Genomic DNA, 22,078 nt, shown 5'->3' on the forward strand with positions numbered 1-22,078 from the left:
GGACCGCATCAGCGAGTGAGGATGATGGTGCAGGTGTGGACGAGTAGTCCAATGACTAATACATTTTCGTTTTGGAATGTGCCCACGGGCCGATAGCGAATGTGCGGATAGCGGCTGGTGATAAGTGGAGGCCGCAAGATAGTGCTATCGCAAGATAGTGCAACCTCCAAGTTTTTTTGTTTTTTTTCAGAAATGTGATGTGAGGGTGGTCGACTTAAATTCGAGTCGGCTTACAATCGTGTAAATGTGGTACATCGCAAACATAATGGGTTCGGCAAGCTGGTAGCAGGGAACGTTAGTTTTTAAGGCGTAAGCCTTTCTTGGCTCATGAGGGGCGTGAACGCAAGCTTGTCCACATGAACTATCGTTCATAAGTTGTATGGTAAAAATAAAATTCAGAAGTTGATTAAGCAACAGTTAAGCAACATATAATAATGAAATAACAAAAATAAAACAAATAGAAAGTAAAATAAAAATGAAACAAATAAATAAAAACAATGAAAATAAAACTAAAAATGAAAAATGTAGGGAGAAAGAGGGGGAAGGCTTTCACATTTCCGCTCTTAAGCAGACTTAAGTGCAATCCTGTAATTTTTTTTAATTATCAGGATCGTAATTGAGAACATTCAGGTATACCGAGATTCATCCACTTTTGTTTCTATTCTAGGCCATCCAGGATCATGACATTGCTGCTGCCTAGTGGTATTTTTTTCAAAGAAGGACACCAGTGAAAGAACCCCAGTGACTGTGAGGCAACAACATGCGAGGGTGAGCTCGAGAAGCTTTCAGCGCTGGCGTCATGGTGACGGTGACATCAGGCCACTCTAAGGTCTCCTGTGTGAACTTGGCGAGCTCTCCCCTCAAGCGCAAAGAAGCCTGCTGCGGATCCCGGTGCAAACTGTCGTCACAGTCTCTCTTTGTGTCAAAGAAACCTTGAGCTGCGCACATGAAACGCGTCCATGTCTTTTATGTGCCCATATGTCTTTGCCTTGCTATGCCTTGCTTTCTGGCATGTTGTTTTGTTCTTTTGCGTTTTGTGTTATTCAACGGTTAGTTCCCCCACTATCAACACATACATTTTTTTTCCTCTTTTTAAAACTTTGAGCGCCTTTTCGCTCTGGCATCCCGAGTGAGGCTGCATGGATAGTGTTATTCAGCAGAAAACACTGTCCTTCTCAAGAATCGCAAGAAGTTTTACGAGATCTCAACAGCAGGTATTCACCAGTGTGCTGCATGCAGTCATAATTTGTCGATGTGCGCAGTAATTAAATTGCCTTGACAATACAGCCGTCATCAAATTTTCGGGCCAAAGGAATTGCTTTTAAGTTGAGGTGGGCCACTGGAATGCACCCCTGCAACCAGAAAAGTCCAGAGGGCCGAGAACAAGCCTTTTTAGCACAGTCATAAGATTTCAAGCTTCAGGTTTGCTGTAACTGCCGAACTGACTCTAAAGCAAACCCTGCGGTCTGAAGACACTTGAAAGTGACTGTACATTTACAGGGATCTTTTTACTGCTAAATTCTGATAAAGTTATCGAGAACAATAGTTAGTTTCTTTTCAATACAATTTCAAGAATTGTAAGGGTCTATGGTGTCAAGTGGCAGCATGGCTTGCAGGTAATGGAGGTGACCAATCACTGCTATGTCCAGAATTTTGGGATTTCGTTAGGATTACATTGCTTTCAACCTGAAAAGGAAGGGTAAAACATCCTGACACCATCTCCTGACGGTTTTAGTATTTTTACACAGGTAACTATTTAAGGCCTGTGGGTGATATAAATGCTTTTATTGAACCAAGCCCTTCCTAGGGGAAGTTGCTTTATTAATCGTTCTGTTCAGTTTCTAGTGAATACGCAAGTTTTACTTATTGTTGTTCATTGCTACTTGGTGGAAAAGAGTCCACTGTTATGTATGGTTGCCTTATGTTGTGTTCAGTTGGAGAATGTTTAAACCGGCCACAGAAGAAATTGTTCAGAGTTTCACAGTTGTCATTTGAGATCAACGCAGTGCTTTAATTGGGCTTTTTTTAATTGCAGTGTTTGCAGGAAGCATTGTGCCCTGTTATCAGTGCCGTTGTGTCCTGCAGGTAATTAGCAGCAAGTTTAAACATCTCATCGGCATTTTCTAAGCCAAGATCTTGAGGCTACCGTTTGATTGTTTGGATGTCAAAAAAATGCCTTGCCACTGCAAAATAATGGCTTGGTTCAGTTCAGGCTAGTCTGATAGAATTTATCATTTGTAGTTTATTTCTCTTCAGAAGCATAGATAGGACCACAACTCTAGGACTTTAAAATCTTTATTTCAATAGCTTTGCAAATTCCGTCGTTATTTTTTCTAGTATTGTATACGTACTAAATATACGTGAACTATAGTTTGGTCCAACCTAAATTAAATTACCTGGAAGCCAATTGCATCGTCACTTGTGAGATTTTTGTGGTGTATTACTGCATCATTTGCACATCAGTGTGTGCTTGGCAGGCCTGACTAGGCCAGAGAGTATTAAGTTCATTTCCGGTTGTCAGCCTTTGGTATGGTTAGTGCCACTGCCCAGACATAAAGAAAACTGTTGCAAGTTCACATGTCAGCCTGTGGATATACATTAAAGCCTGCCAAACCTTAAATCGGCACATGTAAATTGTTTTGTATCCGTGTGGTTTCTGTTGACTGTGTGTTCACAAAATGATTTACCAAAAGCTTCTTGCACAGTTATTCTTCGTGCCCAGTCTTCTTCCAGGCGGTCGAACATGGGACAAGCCTTAACATCACTAGAGGGATTTTGTTGCAGTGTGATGAATGCAGAGGTTTTCACTCAGTGTTGCTTTCTTGGGGCATAGTCTGTCGGCTCGATTACCACAAAATGGCTGCTTGTCAAGAAATGGCCTCGATTGTGCCGATTTGCCGGTCGTTCTCCGGTCTCCTGTCACCATATCACACAAGTCTTGCATCTCATCTTCAGCCTCCGCCTCATTCGCATTCAGGTAATTAATGCGAGGAAGCTGGCATGTGCCTTTTCTCTGCTAGCACCCGAAAGCTAGATTACTGACGCAGACTGTCCACTTTGCCATAGGGTTGTCAAACACTTTAGAGGATAATTACCATTTGTTACGGGTGTAATTGCTAAGGGGGTGCGGGGAATGGTTCTTTTGAGGGAGTTATTGCTCGTCAGCCAGCCACTGGGGGATGATTTTTTTACTGCTGCTAGCAATGTGTTAGTCAACACACTTAAAAGACCAGGATGGTTAAGATTTTTCTTTTTTTCACAGATGCAGTTCAGACTTGCTGTTGTATTAGAAATAACGTGGGCCTATCAGCCATGTGGTTGTTGGTAGACATGGTGGTTCCGTTTTGCTCAGACCATTGTCCTAGGAGGCGGTTGAGTTGATGCCAAATGCAAGTCCATTGAGGCGTTGGAGGCAAGTGAGGTATTGGAGTCTGTTTCAGTGCATGTGTGTGCTGTGTGCAGCCTTAGTGAACTCTGGCATGTTTGCAACCCTGGGCTGCTTCAGACTCATTATCTTAGTAGGGTGCGGAGAGAAGCAAGATTGCTGATAAAACCGCTCTATTATGGCCTAGACAAATAGTTACAACAAAGGGAAACAAAGTTCCACCTAAGCTGGTGATTACTTAACTAGACTAGCCTGGAGGGAAAGCTGTGCAAGAGAGATGAAATAGCTTAGGTGAGCTCTTTTTGTGGGGACGGCTAGCAGCCATTTTGGCGGTGACAGATCCATCTTCCTGCAAGTGCATTGTTTGAACTTTCCTACAGTCCTGTGGGTGTTTTGAGTATGTTGAATGCTCTGCATTTGCATGTTTGAGTTAAGACCGGTTTTCTGGTGTGGTTATGTCGAGCGACGTAGAATCTAGGCTTTGGAGCACTGCTTGGAGACTCCTACCAACCACGTGCCTTGCAACACAGGCTTTGTATTCGGAAGCTGCAAACTACGTCACTGCAGCCCATCTCCGGACGTGTGGGTCATTGCGGGCTTGAGAAATACTGCCAGACAGAGGTTCATCTGCGTCAGCAACGGTTTGGTGTGAGAGGAAAGGCCGCGTCTGCTGTTCGATTTGTAAACAATGACTGGTGGCTGGCACGTAGCCTCTTAGCGGAATTTGCTGAATGTGTGTTTTGTTATGGGCGGTCATCTCTGCTTAAACTGAAGGTTTTGGATGTTTGTCACAACCTCTTGGGCATGCAAAGACTTAAAAGCAGACAAATCCTGTGAGATTTTTTTTTTCCTCATATCAATATGCCTACCATGGCTCTAGTCTAGAGTCGTTCACACAACCAGATCTTAATTAAGCGGCACTTTTTCACATGACCATGAATGGTAGGGTGCTACTGCTATGCCCCTTGCTCTCGAAGCCAGACCTACAGAACGCAGGACAACACTGGTCCGGTTCGTATTGCCTTGTGATAAACTTAGATGTTATGATGCAGTTCAGCGCAACACCAGATAGTGATAGCTCCGAAGAATGCCACTGGGTGCTGGAGTTCCAGACAGGGAGAGTCACGTTTATACGTGTATTAGAGGCAGAAAGGTGGTGTGAGAAGTCTTGAGAGGAGTATGGACAAGTGCGAAATGGAGCGAAGTTAATTTTCGCACGAGCTTTTGGCGAGGGGGCGCTGTTCTCGCCGGCGATGCCCGGTTGCTCTAGTTTGCTTCATGCTTTGTCACGATTCATGTTTTGTTTTCGAACTCAACACGCAGTGCAATGCGAAATTAGTTGCGAGCTCCTTTTTTATTATTGTTTGCGTGTTGCATACGTGGCGCGTTTTGTATAGTGGCCAGTTCGAGCAGTGATTGAGTTGACGATTTTATTTATTGATCTTGAAGGGGCACATTGCGCCGAAATAAAAGAATATACAAAAGTTGTTGTTCGCGATGGTTTTTTGACGCCTTCTCTTGTTCAGAGCTTTTGGGATCTCCTAAAAGCATTAAGTAAGCGAGCTGGTGATTCAATCTTTGTGCTCATCAGTTCTGGATCACAAACGTGTGATCGATGCACAAGGTGTGTTTAAGCCCGGTAACTACAGGAACAGCACTAAATGTTTCTAAAACCTTGACTGAATCATTTCAAATGTCAGTCCATAACATCCCAGACAACACTACACCCTCAAGACATCCTGAGGATTATTTCTTGTGGACATTCGTGGACATTGTGTTATCCAGAGGACTTCCTCTACTGATCCTTGACAAGTCCAATTTGTCCTGTTGTCCAGACTCGGTATGTCCTCAGCACATCCTCAAATTTCCTCTGAGGGTCCCTTTTAGTCTTGTTTTCAGGACGTCTGGTGACGATTTAGCACAGTGTGTGGGCTATTATTTACTTAATTATTGTAGGCTGCCCGTTGGCGTGCCAGTAGCACATCGCTTGCTATTGCTAGACCTAACTTGCTTCGCATCGAAGCCGCAGCGGATGGTGCCTTGGAACCATCATAATCATCAGCCTGACTACGCCCACTGCAGGGCAATGGCCCCTCCCATGTCTCTCCAATTAACCCTGACCTCATAGCCACTGCCTATCATAAGATGTATAATCTCGTTACCATTAAACTACAAATAGAATAATCTAATTGATATCAATGTGCAGTTCGTTTCCCCAATGCCTCTGCCAAAGAAGCACGCAGGGCGAGGACCGTGAGGGACATACGCGGAGCCTCGTGGGTTCAGCTCGGTTTCAGACGGAAAGACTCTATCTACTTCTGCCGAGCCAGAAGGTCATCTGGCTCTTGGATTTGACCTCTAATGGGAGGTGCGCCGCATGTGCAAGTTTGCGTGGCAGGCGCCTCGATCTTCATTCACGCCCTACCTGCGCTCTTGGCAGTCATGTCTGCCACTGCGCGGGCTGCTGCTCGGCCGCTCCTCACCAGTCGTGGCATGTGATGTGTCACGTGATTCACTCTTGCGCTTGGCAGTCGTGTCCGCCGCTCTGGACGCTTGCACTTGTGGCACATGATGCATCACGTGATTTGCTCTCGCTTAAGTCTCGAAAAAACAAAGATGAACCAAAGCTAAACCGTGTCTAACCATGTTTAACAGAGCCTCCGCTCTATATCCTGGATCCAGGTGAGTTGGGTTTACCGCATGACAGCGATCTGGCATCAAAAATGAGTACGAAAGAACGAAGGCCACACTCAAGTCTACTTTGTCACGTGGTTCCACACCGTTAGCACTGCCGACCCCCCTCTGCGCGCTTGCAAGGGCGCGGCGCTCCGTTCGATTTATCGAGTGTTTGGCTGAACGTGCGTTCGATAAACGCGAGCAAGAGGACTATGCTTTTGCATGATATTCTCAAGGGGATGTTCTTACTGTTCAAGGTAAACAGTAATTCGATTTATCCGGGTTTGATATATCCGAGATGTCTTTGTCTTCTCAATGGAGGAGGCGCTGCTTCAAGTAGTTGCACAAATTTTGTAGCAATACTTCACCCCCACTTCGCTCCACTAGAAACCTTCCCTTGGGCAATTTTAATCTCGTGCCCATCCGCAACGCATACGCTGAACGTTTAATGCAGTCTGCTGGGGTAAAATCTGGAACGCGCCACCCCTTTTTCTGAAATGCACAATTTTGCTGGTGCACTTAAAAAACAACAGAACTGACTTGCCGTGAAATTTTATTTTCCTCCTGTAGTTTCTTTCATGCATTTTCTCTATACCGCGAATTCCATCTTTGTGTCTTGACAATCGAGTGCTTTATACCAGTGTACACTGTTTCGATTTCAATGTTGATTGAATTTTAATACTATCTGTATAAGTTCACCGTTTCCAGGATGCCGCCACCTTGTCTGCAGAGCAGACCAGAAACAGTAACGGGCTTCTCCCGCCTCTTAATAGGAAGGTTAAACGGGCCTCTTTCTTAACCTTCGGGGCAGATGGTTTTTGGACGTGGGCCCTGCGTGGTTCGCACGTCAACTCTGTCTAGTTCCAGGGGAAGGCTGTGTGGCAGCCGCTTCCCACGGCCCATTGTCAAATATGACTGTGGTCTTCAACGACTCTGTGGGAAGGTCTGTAAATGACAACCACGAGGGAAGTCGCCCTGTGCGCGGTCGGCTCCCAAGTTGAAAGGTGCCGTGCTGGGCAGTCTCTTCCCATACATCTTTTATGACTAGTGGTGACTTCCAATCGCAGAGTTGGAGCACTTCGGGAGCAACGTTTTCTGCTCTTTTCGGGGCAACTTAATTCCAAACGCAGATCTGAGCCACGGATTGCGTCTTCCGATCATAGACAGGGAGCGGTTGCCGAGCCGAGATTGCTCCTTGGAGCAGTCGGGACTGCTCCGCCTAAATCGGCGGAGTCGACCGGAAGTTTGCGTGACGTTCTTTTTCAGCAGCGCCCTCCATTTCCGGCGGCTTGTCGCGTGTGCCGCGCTCCGTAGCAGACGATCAGCTTCGCCCGCCACTATGGACTCAAAGTGAATCGCGCGAAGAGCGCGGGCGAGCGCAAGGAATGGCGGGTACTTCCCCCAGCAGTTCGCGAGCGCCACCTACATCCTCTGGCCAGAGCAAGTGTACTCCAATCGCAATTTCAGGTCACGCGCTCTCCGCCGGAATCAGGCAGTGTCACAGAGCGTGCAGACCGCTCCGGGCCTGCGATTGGAATTCACCATAGGTTGAAGGCAGCCGCATGACGATATCTGATTTTTTTCTCTCGCTGCATGGCGGCGATGGAATAACCCTTCCCGTGTTGTGAGCCACGAGTGAGAAGTCATGGCTGCAACAGCTGAGTAACGATGTACTGAAGATTTAGACGTTGCTGTGACAGCATACGATGCTTTACGACTGTATGGCGGATGACTTCGAGCTCTGCTGGCCGACCGGTACAATGAACACCGGCGCTCGACTGCCGACTGTCGCGCCCCGGCGCGGAGAGTGCCGCAACTTCAAGCACATCGCTATGGCCACCGTGGCCGCAACGATGACCACCGCGACGCATGTACAGATGGCTAGGATGACCTTGTACTGGTCCGTTCCTGAAAAAAAAAATATATCGGGAAATCAATTTAATGGATGCGAAAAAACTGCGATAGCATTCTTTCACTCGTCATTATGTTTCAGTTCTGTTCTGAATGCATTGTCTTTCACTCCCCAGTCTATTTCTATTCCATTTCCGACTACGCAAAACATGCCACATTGTTATATCGCGACGAGTCCTCGTACAACTACCGGCGAAGTGGCGCAGCGGTTAAGCGATGCGAAACTGCACTGGCAGGTGGCTGTTTCAAAGGCATGCCACCTATGAGGCTTGTGAGACTGCTCTTCCCGAGCAGTGCGAGAAGGAATAGCTGTTGCAAGTTTCACTTTTGCATTGATAGTTCTTTGGAAGGCTCTATATTTTGTACATAGGTTTGCTGTTCTCTGAGCAATTTTCTTATCAGTCATTCTCACTTTTGCTGAGTCATTCTTCGTCCTGCGTGTCCCTCCTCTCATCTACAAGTGCAGAGGGTTGGGGAATAAGGATACGGTTGATAGCCGGCAGGCGGAGAGGTAAATCCCACTAAACACCACCTAGCAGGTAGAGGTTTCACACAGACGCGGCCGGCCAATTTTCACTTTCATGGCCCTCTTGATGCTATGGCAATAAATATTATGGAGGGCACTTCAGACTACTTACGTGCTGTGAAGGCGAAAGCATTGACATTTTTTAGTCAACCCACAAATCCACTGTAATCGGCCTGTGTTGACCGTAATCCCCCTAATCCCACGTTATCTACTCTTAATCTACAGAATCCACTCAATCTACCGCAATCCACCCTAATGCAACTTAATTCAACGTCGTCGACTCTTCATCTACCTCAATCCGGCTGCTGAGCCGGAGTACCCAGGTTCCAACCAGGCCGCGTTCCGATGGTGGCAAAACGCAAAAGGCGCCCCTGTGCTGTTCGATATCAGTGCAGAGTAAATACCTGCAGGTGGTTAGAAGACGCTGCAATAGCGGCGACGATTGGGTTGCCTAGCGGCAGCGAGCAACACTGTGCTACAGCTATTCGTTGTACTCATCGCCCGCAAGCCGCCATGCTCTTCAGCATGGAAGTCACTCAAATGTCAGTTTGTGTGCATCCCTGCTTGAAGTTAAACAACGAGGCAGAGGGAGACCTTGAATAGAGGTTCAATTTGATTAGTGACGCGTGGTTGTGTTGTAATTGGAAGACCGAATTTTGGTCTGAGCTACAGATTCTGCGTTGGAAGCAGTTGTTACAGTACTTAGATTCAGTTGAATCATACCATCGAGCGCTAGAGTACCGCTTCTTTCATACTGTTGTCACAACTGCTACCAGGTGTGGCAGACTCTTCACCATTTCTCTGTTGACTGTATAGCGCACTGATCATTTCGTCTTCCCCTCTGCGTCATCCAAAAGCGCCATGGTATTGGCCAAGACCACTGGAGTTTTTCTGTTACAGGCTTGCATGTCAATCGGTTCATCCTATTTAGCAGCCATCATGCCTGGACTGATTCACCCTACCCATTCCAGCACCCTTCCCACTTCACGCCCCTCCCTCTCATTGGGCCTTCCTCCTCGGAGCGAAGACCCTATTTAAACACCGCCAATGATGAACGCTTTGCCACGACGAAGACAAGTCCTCTTGTCGAAACGTTGGCAAGCACCCTGAGGCTTTCTCTCCTTTGTTCACATTGTGATTATCAAGAACCATCCGCCCACTTACTCTCTACCATGGCCAATATACCACGTGAGTTCCTGTTCGGCATAACCGGAACCACAAAAGCTCCAAAGTAAGAGTCCACACGACACTATCATCACCAGCCTTACTACGTCCAGCGCTGGACAGAGGCCTCTAGCTCTCCCACATCCCTACGATTAGCCCTGTCCTGTGCCAGGTGCGACCACCTCTTCACAACTATAATTTCCTAATCTCATCCCCTCACCTGACACTTTGCGGCATCCTGCTAAGTTTGCTTTCTCTTGGAATCTAGCCTGTTTCCTCTAACGGCCATCGCTTATCTTACCTTCGCATTACATTCCCTGACCATGCCTGTTTCTTTTTCTTGAGTATGTCATTGACTCGCGTTTATTCTCTGCCCCATTCTGCTCTGTTCCTGTCCCTTACCATTTTATGTATCATCTGCTTTCCATAGCCCAGCTTAATTTCAATCCTTTTCGTTAGCCTCCAAGTTTCGGCGCCATAGATGAGTACTGGTAAGGTTGCCGTATACTTTCTTCTTGAGGGATGCTGGTAAGCTGCTGTTCATAACCTGGGAATGCCTGCCAAATGATTACCTCATTCTTCCAGATGACAATAGATGCATAAATAAGTGATATAGCTTTGGTAAGCATGTTATATCACTGCACCTCCACAGCAAGAAATGGCTATTGGAGTCTTCGAGTCGACAACAGACACTGCTTAAAAACGAGAGCCTCACCTCGACACCCCTTCTCGTCCGACGCGTCGCCGCAGTTATTCCTGTCGTCGCAGCGCCATCTGCTGTCGATGCAGCGTCCGTTGTCGCACAGGAAGAGACTGTCCTGTCCTGGACTGGCGCTCGTGCAGTTTACGCCATTTGCTGTGAGGATTTAGAACGGAGTGTATTGGACCACAATTATTTTTTAGCACTCGCAACAATCGGCGCCTATTATGTATTACTGTCAGACGGAACTACCAGCAACTTCAGCACTCACTACAAACATTTCCCGTGCACCGCCCTTCGAAGCCTAATTGCAGCACAAACGCCTTCAGGGCAATCCGGCTGAATATCCTCGCTACTCCAGTGCATACCTCTGATCCCATCTGTCCCAACTGTACCACTCCCTATTCAAATGTGGAAACCTCTGATCCCATCTGTCCCAACTGTACCACTCCCTATTCAAATGTGGAACACGTCCTTTTCCCCTGTACGTCAGCTCTACAGTCCCCTCATTAGACACCGTGTACAGTTTTACCGTTACCGGAGTACCTGGAACCCGCCCACCACCAGTTTGCACGTGCTGATAGGTCCAGAGGATAGGTGCTATAGGCGTTAACGCAGTTGCCGGGTTCGTGGCGCCATCTGGCGCCTTCAAGGCGATTTACTCTCTGATGGCGCGTGGGCTCCCGGTACTCTTGTAACACGGTGCACAGAATGCTATAGTCGGATGCAACTTAAGTCTGTAGTAAAGCTCCGCCCACATCTAGGACCAACGCACAGAATTCCTCCACGACAAAAAAGTAGTCCGTTAAAACTTCTCTTGTCACCTAAACAAGAAGCTATCACGAGAAAAAAGTTATAGGCTCAAGAATGTTTATACCTGGCTTGTTAAATAAAGTAAAACATTAAAAAGCTGATTTCGTTTACATTTGGGACTGGCTAGCGGAGTAATACTGTACACCGCGGGTCGTGACCCACTGTTAACAACTGCTGTTTTTTTTTAAGTTGTATCCTACTGTAGACCCACTCCTCCCCACTGTCAGGTGTGGTTGCCGTCGTCGGCATTCGCCGATGAGCTGATCATTGTCCTTATGGTGGAGGATTATACATCTGTAGGTCTAAGTTTGACAAACAGATATGGGCAACCTCATGAGGTTTCGACCTCAACCTCAAAATGACCTGAACCTCACGTTGTGAGGTGAGGTCGGCGACGGCTCGAAATTTTGTGAGGTCAGCAAATCAGACCTCGACCTCACGTATGAGTTTGAGGTTGACTGAGGTCGTCATTCAGTGATATCCAAATTTTGAGGTCGATACTTTTTGCAGTTGCCATGTCTTACTCCGAAGAGTGCCGCTTCCGAAGCGGCGTTGCAGCGCATCACCGAAGTGTTCATGCAACGACGCTTGGTGTTCGGTTTCCCCTGTTTGGGCAGCCGGATGCCACAGTTCCCTCTTAGCTTCCGGTGCTGCGCCATAATGTCTGTTCAGTCCGAGCCTACAGGAAGACGCACCCCTCTGGTCTTCCCGGAAGGAGTGTTACTGTGACAGCACGCCACATCCCTCCCCCTTGCCCCGCTGGCGCAAAACCTGGCTGCCAGCCGGTCGGCTCGAACTCCCGGGAGCGCGCAAAGTACGTAACTCACGCTGACCCGCGGTAGCTTTGTTTGATGCCGCAAACAAATAAGTTCAGTCCAACAGGCACGCAATAAATTCGTCGCAGCGCGGATGGCCCCAAGCAAGACTGCTTCGTGTTCATGCTCGTTCCCGGCACTGACGTCATGGCTCTTGCCTTGCAGTCGTATAAAGGAGTTCCTGCTGTACATTACAAGCTGACTTAACAGAAACTGGAGTAGTTGGCCCAGGCGAGAGAATATGATTCAGGTGGTTCCTAACAAGGACACCTGCTGATTTCATTAAAAAGAGCACGAAGCCAGAAAAACCTGTATAACACCGTCGAAGCTTTTGATCGGTGACTTCCCCTTTCGAATCTCACACTAATTCTGTACATTCCCGTTCTGTAATGCAAGCAGATGCAAAAATAATTTCACTTTTTTATCCTTCCGAATAACCTTTCTTTCTGTCTCCGGTTTCTTGTTCCTTCTCGGAAATTCACTGATTATGCCGAAACACCGCAGCACGAAGTGAACGTATCAACATAGCAGAGCTACAGCGGCGAAAAAATGCAAAACTGTAATGAATGTATGTTGATGTGGTAGCTGATTCCTCCCCCCCCCCCCTTTTTTTTTTAATGAAGATGTGTGAATGAAACTGATTTCATGCTCGCGCTGTGCTGCTGAGTCGCTGTTTCAAACCTTCTAACGTGACGTTTAATGGGGCACACTGTTGTTCGCTTCTGTTTTTAGTGTGCAATTTTTGTTTTATGTTTCTAATCATTCTCTTTTTTTATTTTCTCCTATGTAATCAGTTAGGTTGGCAGCCTGTCTTGCAGACGACCAGGAACTACACGTTATCTTTAACTATTTTGCAGTGACCCGTCGTTCACCTTAAACGGCTTCGCAGTATGTTGGCGCTGTGATCGTGGGTAAAAAAACGTCGAGGATGCTGGCGTTCCATTGATTAGTTCGGTTTTGAAGGAAAACAAGTGATTGACTTAAAGCAGCTTGTCTAAGACTGGTTGAAGAAATGGCACCCAGAATTCTGTTGAGGAGTATGAGTACTTTTTTTTTCCCCCGAGATGGGGTGGGGGCTTGGAAAAAGATTTCGCTGCGGGGAAATTTGAGCGGAGAGCCATGGTGCTCTTGACAGAGAGAGCGGTTCACGCCGCCCACTCTAGGCCAGTCGTTTTGACCCGTGTGATTTTAATAGTTGGCACAGTGTTCGAAGACGTAATCTAGCCCTTTCTTTCAAAATGCCGCGGGTTCACCGAGTCATCGGAGAATTCCCAGGATTTCGAATACCATTGCCATCGCCACCTGGAGGGAAGTGGCGGAAACGGAGGAGGGTCTTGACCTCCCAGGAACATCAACATCATCATACTTAATTATTAGCTGCACGTATTTATATTTTCCAGCACAATAATTGTCTGCAGTTGCTGGGTAATGTACAATATTTAATCAATATTCTGGCAACTTTTGATTTGGTAGCGTTATATCAGACTTCCCCGGGCTCATAAGGATACATTGTTAGCATCATCATCATCATCTCGAGAGTCAAAGGCATGTGTCGTTGCATGATCTTTGCAGTATGTCACACATGAGAACTGGCGCGTTTACCTGCTGGACAATCCGAATGTCATTAATGTGAACCGGGTTGTGGGCACTCTTTGTAGTGCGTCATGCGCGCATGTGCAGTAATGTGGGATCCATATGGATCTTGAAATGGGGGTGGATGAGGGCCTGGTATGACGAGAAATTACATCGTTGTCACGTGAGCAGGTGTGATGTCATATTACAGCGTCGTCACGTGACTATAGGTTTGATGGCACATTACATCGCTGTTACCTGGTATGATGTCACACTCACATGATGTAATCACTAATTATATTAGTCTTGGCGTTACCTAATTATATTAATCAGCATTAATTACGTGCCGTCATCATCTTCGTCGCGTGACTCGTCGGCTCGTGACGTCGCATGGCACAGTTTCTTGCTGACAGTTTTTTGCGGATATTACCTTGACAGTGAGCCATCTAATGCTTTCGCACTAATAAAAGGAGCCGCTCGCTTCTCGGCGGGCGAAAGCTGCTCGGGTGGGGGGGTGTCAATTATCGGGCTACGAATGTATACGTGCATGTGCGCAGTAGTATGACGTCACTGTTGGGTGAAGCTCTGCGGATCGAGCTGTGATTAAACTCAATCACGTGCTCTGGTGTTTGCCTTAGCGGAAGAAGCTGCACGTGTTCTGCAGTACATCTCCGGTTGTTAAAACTCTAATAAAAACGCACAAAATTCAAACGACGTGATGAGATTGAATAGGTGCTAGAAAAAGTACTGCATGACGTGAACCTTTGAAGCAAAGGAGCAGACAGTGTCTCTACTCGGTGCTACTGTTTCGGAAATAAAGCAACCAAAATGATATGGTCCTTGAGTACTCGCACCTTGTACAAAGCACCTTGCAGGTGCTTTAGAAATTTCTTGCGCTCTCGACAAACAGGACGTGAGAGGGAACACACACAACTAGATTTTATGGTGACTTCAAGAAACATATATGCTTATACACAATTAGGGTGATCAGTCAGACATGAAAAAATAAAACCGAAATGCCACACGTGACAATGAAATCCAGTTGAAGTTTGCGATTGTGCGTGTCCCCTTTGATGTCCTGTATGTTATGCGCTCAAAAAATATCCAAAGCAAGAAAGAATTAGTCCAAAACGTGACGCTTCTGAATGATACAAAGCACGCTTTGAGCCCCGTGCATAGTGCAATTCTGTACAATAGCGTACGCCTTGTACAACGCCCAAGAGGCTTAATTACTTGAAAAACGTGCTGGCGGATAGAAACTCGCTTTCTTTCATGAGGAGGTCGAAAATATCTGGCTCTAAGCCGAATTAAGCTTCCACGTGGATTACCTGGTTCCGTAAACGCTGTCAATACCACGCTGAACCCTCTTCTCTGCGTATTGCCGGTAAAGAAGTTCCACTTGAAGTACAGGTCATTGTCTTGCGACACGTAAGTCGTGGGAGCAGTTTCTTCCAGGAGACCGCAGAACCGGCTGACCAGAGAGTCCAGCTTGAGAACCTTCGGGATCGGAGACAGAGCGATTAGGAGTTTACTACTGAGCGTTGCGTGACTGCACTGCATTAATCAACGGAAGAATCTAGAACTTGGAAAAAGCAGCGTGAGATGGAACACTTAAAGAGAAACAACTTTATTGAAACACCGGTCAATAATAATAATAATTGGTTTTTGGGGGAAAGGAAATGGCGCAGTATCTGTCTCATATATCGTTGGACACCTGAACCGCGCCGTAAAGGAAGGGATAAAGGAGGGAGTGAAAGAAGAAAGAGAGAAATAGGTGCCGTAGTGGAGGGTTCCGGAATAATTTCGACCACCTGGGGATCTTTAACGTGCACTGACATCGCACAGCACACGGGCGCCTTAGCGTTTTTCCTCCATAAAAACGCAGCCGCCTCGGTCGGGTTCGAACCCGGGAACTCCGGATCAGTAGTCGAGCGCCCTAGCCACTGAGCCACCGCTGCGGGTCGGTCAATGAAAGCCGGGAGAGAAGTTCATCTCCTCCGTCGCCCCTAGCCGTCCGCCGGAATTTCTTGACACAGCAGCAGCAAGGACTTGACTGATGTTCTGCTGGACGTTAAGGTAAAATTTCTAGTTATTCCGGAGCCCTCCACTATGCCGCATCTTTCTTCCCTACAAAATTACAAAATTCCACCACAAAATTGCAAACACTCGACACTTTGTTTTAAGAAGAAAAACTGACCGGAGTTTTCCTGAAATCGCCTTTAAATGCATTCTGCAGCATGCAGATTCAGCGAGAGTGAGCTGGACTGCAAATTTTTCGTCCTTTACACTAACGCGCGATTGGCTGGCTTGCGCTGGCAATCCCGAAGTAATGTGCTTCAGTGGATCAAGAACAATGATCTGTCTTCTCAACCCCGGCCTAAGCAGTGTGTTAGAAATCAACGGTGCAGTCAGGGGTCGGCGGTTTGGTCATTTGCTGATTTCGACTAAGTTGATCCTTTTGGCTCGCTCTATCCTTTCTTACTGTCACCTCACCTTTTTTATTTCTTTTTTCCATTCTGCCTGCTATCCTTTATTTCCGCTGCCCCAGCTCAGGTCCCTCCGTAGTGGCGGCAGATGCCGAGGCTAGCAAAAATTTTTTCTTTCCTTAACCTTTTGATTTTTATTTTTGAATAAACATTACCTTTTGAAAATTGGTTTTTGGTGGAAAGGAAATGGCGCAGTATCTGTCTCATATATCGTTGGACACCTGAACCGCGCCGTAAGGGAAAGGGATAAAGGAGGGGGTGAAAGAAGAGGTGCCGTAGTGGAGGGCTCCGGAATAATTTCGACCACCTGGGGATCTTTAACCTGCCCGGACATCTCACAGCACACGGGCGCGTTTTGCGTTTAGCATTCATCGAGACGCGGCCGGGTTCGAACCCATGTACTCCAACTGATTTATTTCCTTTATGCTTTTTTTCTTGTTGTTGTTAGCGGCGATTTATTAATAAAATGCTGATGGAAGGATGCTAGCCGCGGCACCTGCCATCCAAACCTGAGCTGCGACTAGCGGGAATTAAAAGATAGAAAGAGAGATAGAAAGGGAGGAGGGATAGTAAGAAAGGATGGGGGTCTTAAGCCGTTTTATCCCTGCCCTTACTCGAACCCGCGACAGTAGCAGCCATGCTGCATCAAAAGCGCTTTGCTTACATCCATATAGTCATAGCAGTAGTTCTCCTTGGGGTCTGTTTCCGTGTCCAGGTCCTCGATGGACATGGTCAGTCGCGAGCCCTTCGGGCTTGTGACTCGCAGCCGGGACTTGCATTGGCTGGAGGAGAACTCCTTCCTGTGCGACCTCAGCGTCACAGCCGAATGCTTGCCCGTTGTCTGGAGCTCGATCCGGCGCCACTTTTTCTGTGTGGGTTCGCCTGGCCGACAGTTGTCGCTCATGTACACTGCAAGTGTACGGGAAGGCGAAACTCAGGCGAAACTTGGCGAGTATGGCAATGATGTCAACTGAAGGATAATCTTGCCCCACAACAGGGAATTCGGTCTGACCGGACCTGTATAGTCGGGTACAACCCAGGAACACAGCAGGAAATGCCCCTCGTAGAAGACCCTCCAGCCAATGGCGTTGACCTATGCTCACGACATCGCGAGCTATATCCGTGGTCGGTCCAATGTTTTGGCATCCGAATCGCCCACCGCCCGGCCGACGAATTCGGATCCCTAAACATTGTACCAGCCACGGATAACTCAATAACATTCTTTTTGAATGTCTCGCGAACAAACCCTCGTGCATTTTCGCCGCTTTGTCCAGCTCGGACCAAGAGGTACAACTCCGTTTGACGGGCAGGGCCGCAGAGGTCGCTGCAAGGTTGTGATACGTAGCCATCTGGCGTCCAGTCTGGAAAATAGCCTACCGTGAACTTTAATCCGAATATCCCGTGATTCCCTTCCCCACACTTCCGATAAAGTTGCTCTACTAATACTAATGTTTAGGGAAATCCCTCAGGGTGGGGTAATATTTGATAAAGGAGTAATTATTCAGTAGCATATCCACCCAAGTGCAGGCATACGGCTACAGAGGAAAGCTATACAGCTTTCACAGAAACTTTATAATTGAAGAAAAATTCGTGCTGGTCTGGGGTTCGAACCTGGCACCACCGCCTCTCTGGCGCAGTCGCGCTACCAACTATGCCAACCAGGAATTTTTTCTCCATTGTTCTAAGCTGACCAGGACGGCTTGCAGATTGGGAACGGTATTGAACCTTGGTCCAATGTTTAGAGAATATGCTAGCCGTCTTGGTTAGCCTATAGTCGGTAGAGCTACTGCCCCGTGCAGGTGGTCGTCCCGGGTTCAAACCCGAGATCAGCGCGATTTTTCTTCAACTACAAAGTTTCTGTGAAAGCTGCACAGGTTTTCCTTAATTGTAGCCGTATGGCTGCGCTTGGGTGGATTATAATGAGTAATTACTCCCATATTAACTCGTGTTTAATCTTCTTGCACCTGCCAGTCCGTTGTGATGTAACGCTACCAGATGCGAGGGTATTAACCATGAACGCTTATGCGTTCTTGAGTTATATACGACTATACCTGAAATCAAGAAGAACAAATGGTTATAATAGTCAGGACATGTAATCCCTCAGGTTAACGGAGTGGATTCCAAGATAGGCCAAGCTTAGCATCGGGGGGGGGGGGGGGGGGGGGGGTGAGATTAGGAAGCTTATGGGGATATAATGGCCACAGATGGCGCAGGAAAAGGTTAATTGGTAATCGATGGGTGTTTGTTCTACAGTGTGTATGACTGAGGCTTATGTTGATGGTGCTGGTAATGACAGGCTTCCCATCCCGGACACTTCGGCCTCTTACAGGACAAAAAAACCGACCGACACAGTAGTACCTCTTTACGGAGTAGGCTTCCACTACAACGACCGGATGGGCTGAGGCCACGTGGATCACTTTAGCACTCAAGGTACATTATCGGAAAGGTTTATAAAATAGCGCTTATCTCTATGGGGGCTACTGTTATAACGAGAACAGTGAAGGGCGGGTTTACTTTTGCAGTCTGCTTTTTCTGTAATCAAGGGTTTACATGAACGCGTATATCGTCTTAAACGAAACAAGTGTTAAAAAAATAACGAACGTAGAGTCTTCGTCAGAAGTAAAAACTCAGCGGCTTTGTTTCTAAGCGATGTTGGGGTAGCTCGCTGTTCATAGTAGTCCTAACTTTTGGGAGCCTTGGTGACGACAAGAGTCAATCCTCTCCTATAGTTAGGGGTGTAGTTAGGGCTGTAGTTAAGGTCGGATTTATCGCTTTACTGCACGGTGTCTACAATTGAGCATGCGACTTTCCAAGCTTTTTTTTTTTTCGAAGCATCTATAGAGCCGTGTTCACGAAGTCAGTGTTGCCAGCTATATTTTAAAATCTGCTGGATAAAATGGTAAGGCCATTTTGGGTCTAAAAAAAGAATAACTTTTCAAAAACGAGAAATAAAGCTGGACGTCGCGGAGTTCTACAGCGCACCTTTTATTTTCTGTCTCTCTCATGTGGTCGAATGTTTTAACAGAGTACACTGTAGCTGACCTTTCGTTGCGGAAACAGGGTCGGATGGTAAAGATAATTAATTCGGCATAAATGTGTTTTATAAAAAAACAGGGCTGTGATTCTGTGTCCGCACACGTGTGGGGCGTACGTCAGTTCCTAAAGTTCTTTACTTATTCATGTTATTGTTGTAAAATAGGAGATTCGTAATATACTGACACAAATTTTCAGATTTTTCTCGACAGTATAGAATATAAAGGATTTCTGAAAGGGTTATAGGAAGGGCAAGGCCGGGAAGGGGGGGGGGGGGGGGGGGAATGGCGAGCGAGAAATTTTAGATGGTAAAACCATGTTGAACCCCATTTGTTCAATAAAAATTCCAACAAGTGCGTAATTCAAATGAGACCACCCTTCTCTCCTGCCCAAATCGCCCCCTTCAAAAATAACACATAAATCTGTCCCGAGCCCCTGTTGTCCGTTCTGTACCAAAGGGTTTGTCATCCTGCGCGGATTAACAATTCTTTTGGTAGTTGCGTATTCTGGTTTATCCGGCATGAAATCCAATCCGTTACGAGAGCACTGTGATTTCCTGAATCACGAAAGCAACGTTCTGATGACACATGCGCGCAGCAAGCAAAGATTTGCAGCCACTGTTTCCCCACTGTGGCAACATGCATGTTTGTTCTAGAATACACGAGGAAGCGATTGTCGTGACGATAAGCAGTGCGACCCTCAATGGACGGATGGAAAATAAGACAGGAAACATGACACGATCGGTGGTCCTGAATTCCTCCTCGGGTACGCCTGCGTAGCCCTTGTACATGTCAGACCTTTTCAAAGAGTTCAGAAATATTTTGAAAGAACAATTCAGGTCAGTTCAGTCCAAGCTGGATTCGCTTTTCCAGTGGCTCAGTAGCACCATTCAATTTCATTTCAATTAAATTTATTTCTCAGAAAATTCTGGCTGGCTGCCTCGACTAAAAGCTTTAGGTATACAGCTTGACGAGGCCCAGGCAGCCGTTACAAGGAACAGGGGCAGACTCAGTTCAAAATCGTTACATGCGCAGAAAAAAAAGGAGCAGATTCAGTTAAAAAACTTTACATACACAAAATAAAAAAGCGAACAAATAGTCAGGTTACAATTTTCACAAAAACAGGACAGTCAAAAAGTACAAAATCATCATTAATGAAAATAAAATGAAATTAATGAAAATAAATGAAAATACTTTCTTCTTTCCTTCATTCATGCCATCACGACTCTCTCATTTTATTCCAAATTTGATTACGAGCCTTCCTTGATTCCAAATTATGCACCCACCTTTGTTTGTTTGTTTGTTTGTTTGTTTCTAGCGCAAAAAAAAACCGGCTTAAGGCGGTTTTAGTTGCCGCAGCCCAGTATACAACATCCTGACGTCGGCGTGTGTCGCCAAGGCTGGCGACGAAGTGGCAAACAAAAAACCAGAAACAGATAACGGCGGAACGATACGGCTGATTTTTTTTTTTTGTTCTTGGAGACATCAGTGTACCTGTCAGATCAACAGCCAACCTGTCCTCAATCTGCGGAGCTATATACGAACTCCATGAAAAGCGTCATCGTCTTAAAAGCTCAAGTTGAGTTCTCTGTGACTCAGAACGAGCTTCTTAGCGAGCTCTTGACATCTGCCGAAAAGCTTTGTATATCAGCAGAGTCGGTGGCAAATCACAAAATGTTTGTTTCTCAACCTTAATAGTTTTCTGGGCCACTTTGCTGTAGATTAGTTTGGTGTAACAGACAGAAAATGCTTCGTTCGTTTGGCTGTTTTCGTAAAAGCTGCTCACCTAGAGCCTGCGCATAATCAGTGGCAATCATGGAGTCAAGTGCCGTTAGGCTTTCAAATGATGTCTACCTCCTTGCCGAATAGGCGTGCAATGTTTAGCAAGAAAAGCACTATTTCATACCGTTGCATGTTCAAAAGGCATGCTCAAGACTAGAGGATGGATTTCATACTTACAAATTTCGACGTCCATGGCTGCAGCCGCGACCGAACAGACGAAACCGAACGCGGCGAGCAGACGATATGCAGCTGCCATGTTTCCATTGTTCTCGCAGAGTGCCGGCTACAGGTGCAGGGCGACCGTTGGCGCCTTATCAGCAACCTGCCGTACGATAGTTGCCTGGCGCGTATGCTTTTATGTTATTTTCGGCACGCGCTCAAGGGGTGATATCAAACGCGCAGCCGTGTTGCTCTCAATATGGCGGAGCATAGCTGACGAACGTTTTAGCTGACAGTCGGAGGTAGGATGGAAAACGTAAACGCGAGTACCTCCCAGTACCAAATCTAGTTCGAAAAATGGTGATGGAAGACACGTGGGTTTTTTTTTTTTTTACTGGAGGCCATTGTGGCAAGTTATCCGCATTCAGAATTCTGCATTCAATCCATACCCGCCGCGGTGGCTCAGTGGTTAGGGCGCTCGACTACTGATCCGGAGTTCCCGGGTTCGAACCCGACCGCGGCGGCTGCGTTTTTTGGAGGAAAAACGCTAAGGCGCCGGTGTGCTGTGCGATGTCAGTGCACGTTAAAGATCCCCAGGTGGTCTAAATTATTCCGGAGCCCTCCACTACGGCACCTCTTCTTCCTTTTTTCTTTCACTCCCTCCCTTATCCCTTCCTTTACGGCGCGGTTCAGGTGTCCAACGATATATGAGACAAATACTGCGCCATTTCCTTTCCCCCCAAAACCAATTATTATTATTATTCAATCCAGTTATCAAATTCCTACTCAGAGCAGAGCACTCCTCATGCTAGTGAGTACATTCACAAGTACAGCAAATAGCAAATGGAGGCGCCGTCTATTAAATGCAGCGTCAAAGATTAGAAACTCTCCACCACTATAAATCTCTCATATAATAGTTTGTCTTTGCTGCGGCAGGTGACGCAACGATCCGTAAATGTGCCATTTGAGTACAAATATTTTGTTAGATTTTTAAATATGTTGAGGGAAGGCTTGCAACAGGTATCATTAAAAGGGATCGGCAGCCATAGAGAGAGCG

At 46.7% G+C, this 22,078-nt stretch overlaps 2 protein-coding genes across 3 annotated transcripts in view; one reads left to right on the forward strand and one right to left on the reverse strand.

Annotated features, from left to right (window-relative positions):
• LOC144104587 (ubiquitin carboxyl-terminal hydrolase 47-like) overlaps positions 1-4,872 on the forward strand; it is a 54,615-nt gene extending 49,743 nt beyond the window's left edge. For both annotated transcript variants that reach the window (XM_077637690.1, XM_077637689.1), the window contains exon 31: positions 668-4,872. The gene's annotated coding sequence lies outside the window, so the exon portion shown is untranslated. The remainder of the gene's footprint in view (positions 1-667) is intronic.
• On the reverse strand, positions 4,802-21,191 carry LOC144104588 (uncharacterized). Its single transcript, XM_077637691.1, has 5 exons — positions 21,040-21,191; positions 16,713-16,957; positions 14,891-15,059; positions 10,378-10,518; positions 4,802-7,969 (listed from the first exon to the last, which is right to left on the reverse strand). Exons 1-5 carry the CDS (start codon positions 21,116-21,118, stop codon positions 7,773-7,775), a joined length of 831 nt encoding a protein of 276 aa, XP_077493817.1. The 5' UTR covers positions 21,119-21,191; the 3' UTR covers positions 4,802-7,772.
• Positions 21,192-22,078: the final 887 nt, after the last annotated feature.

This window comes from Amblyomma americanum, chromosome 9, assembly GCF_052857255.1.
Source record: "Amblyomma americanum isolate KBUSLIRL-KWMA chromosome 9, ASM5285725v1, whole genome shotgun sequence".
Lineage (NCBI taxonomy): Eukaryota > Metazoa > Arthropoda > Arachnida > Ixodida > Ixodidae > Amblyomma > Amblyomma americanum.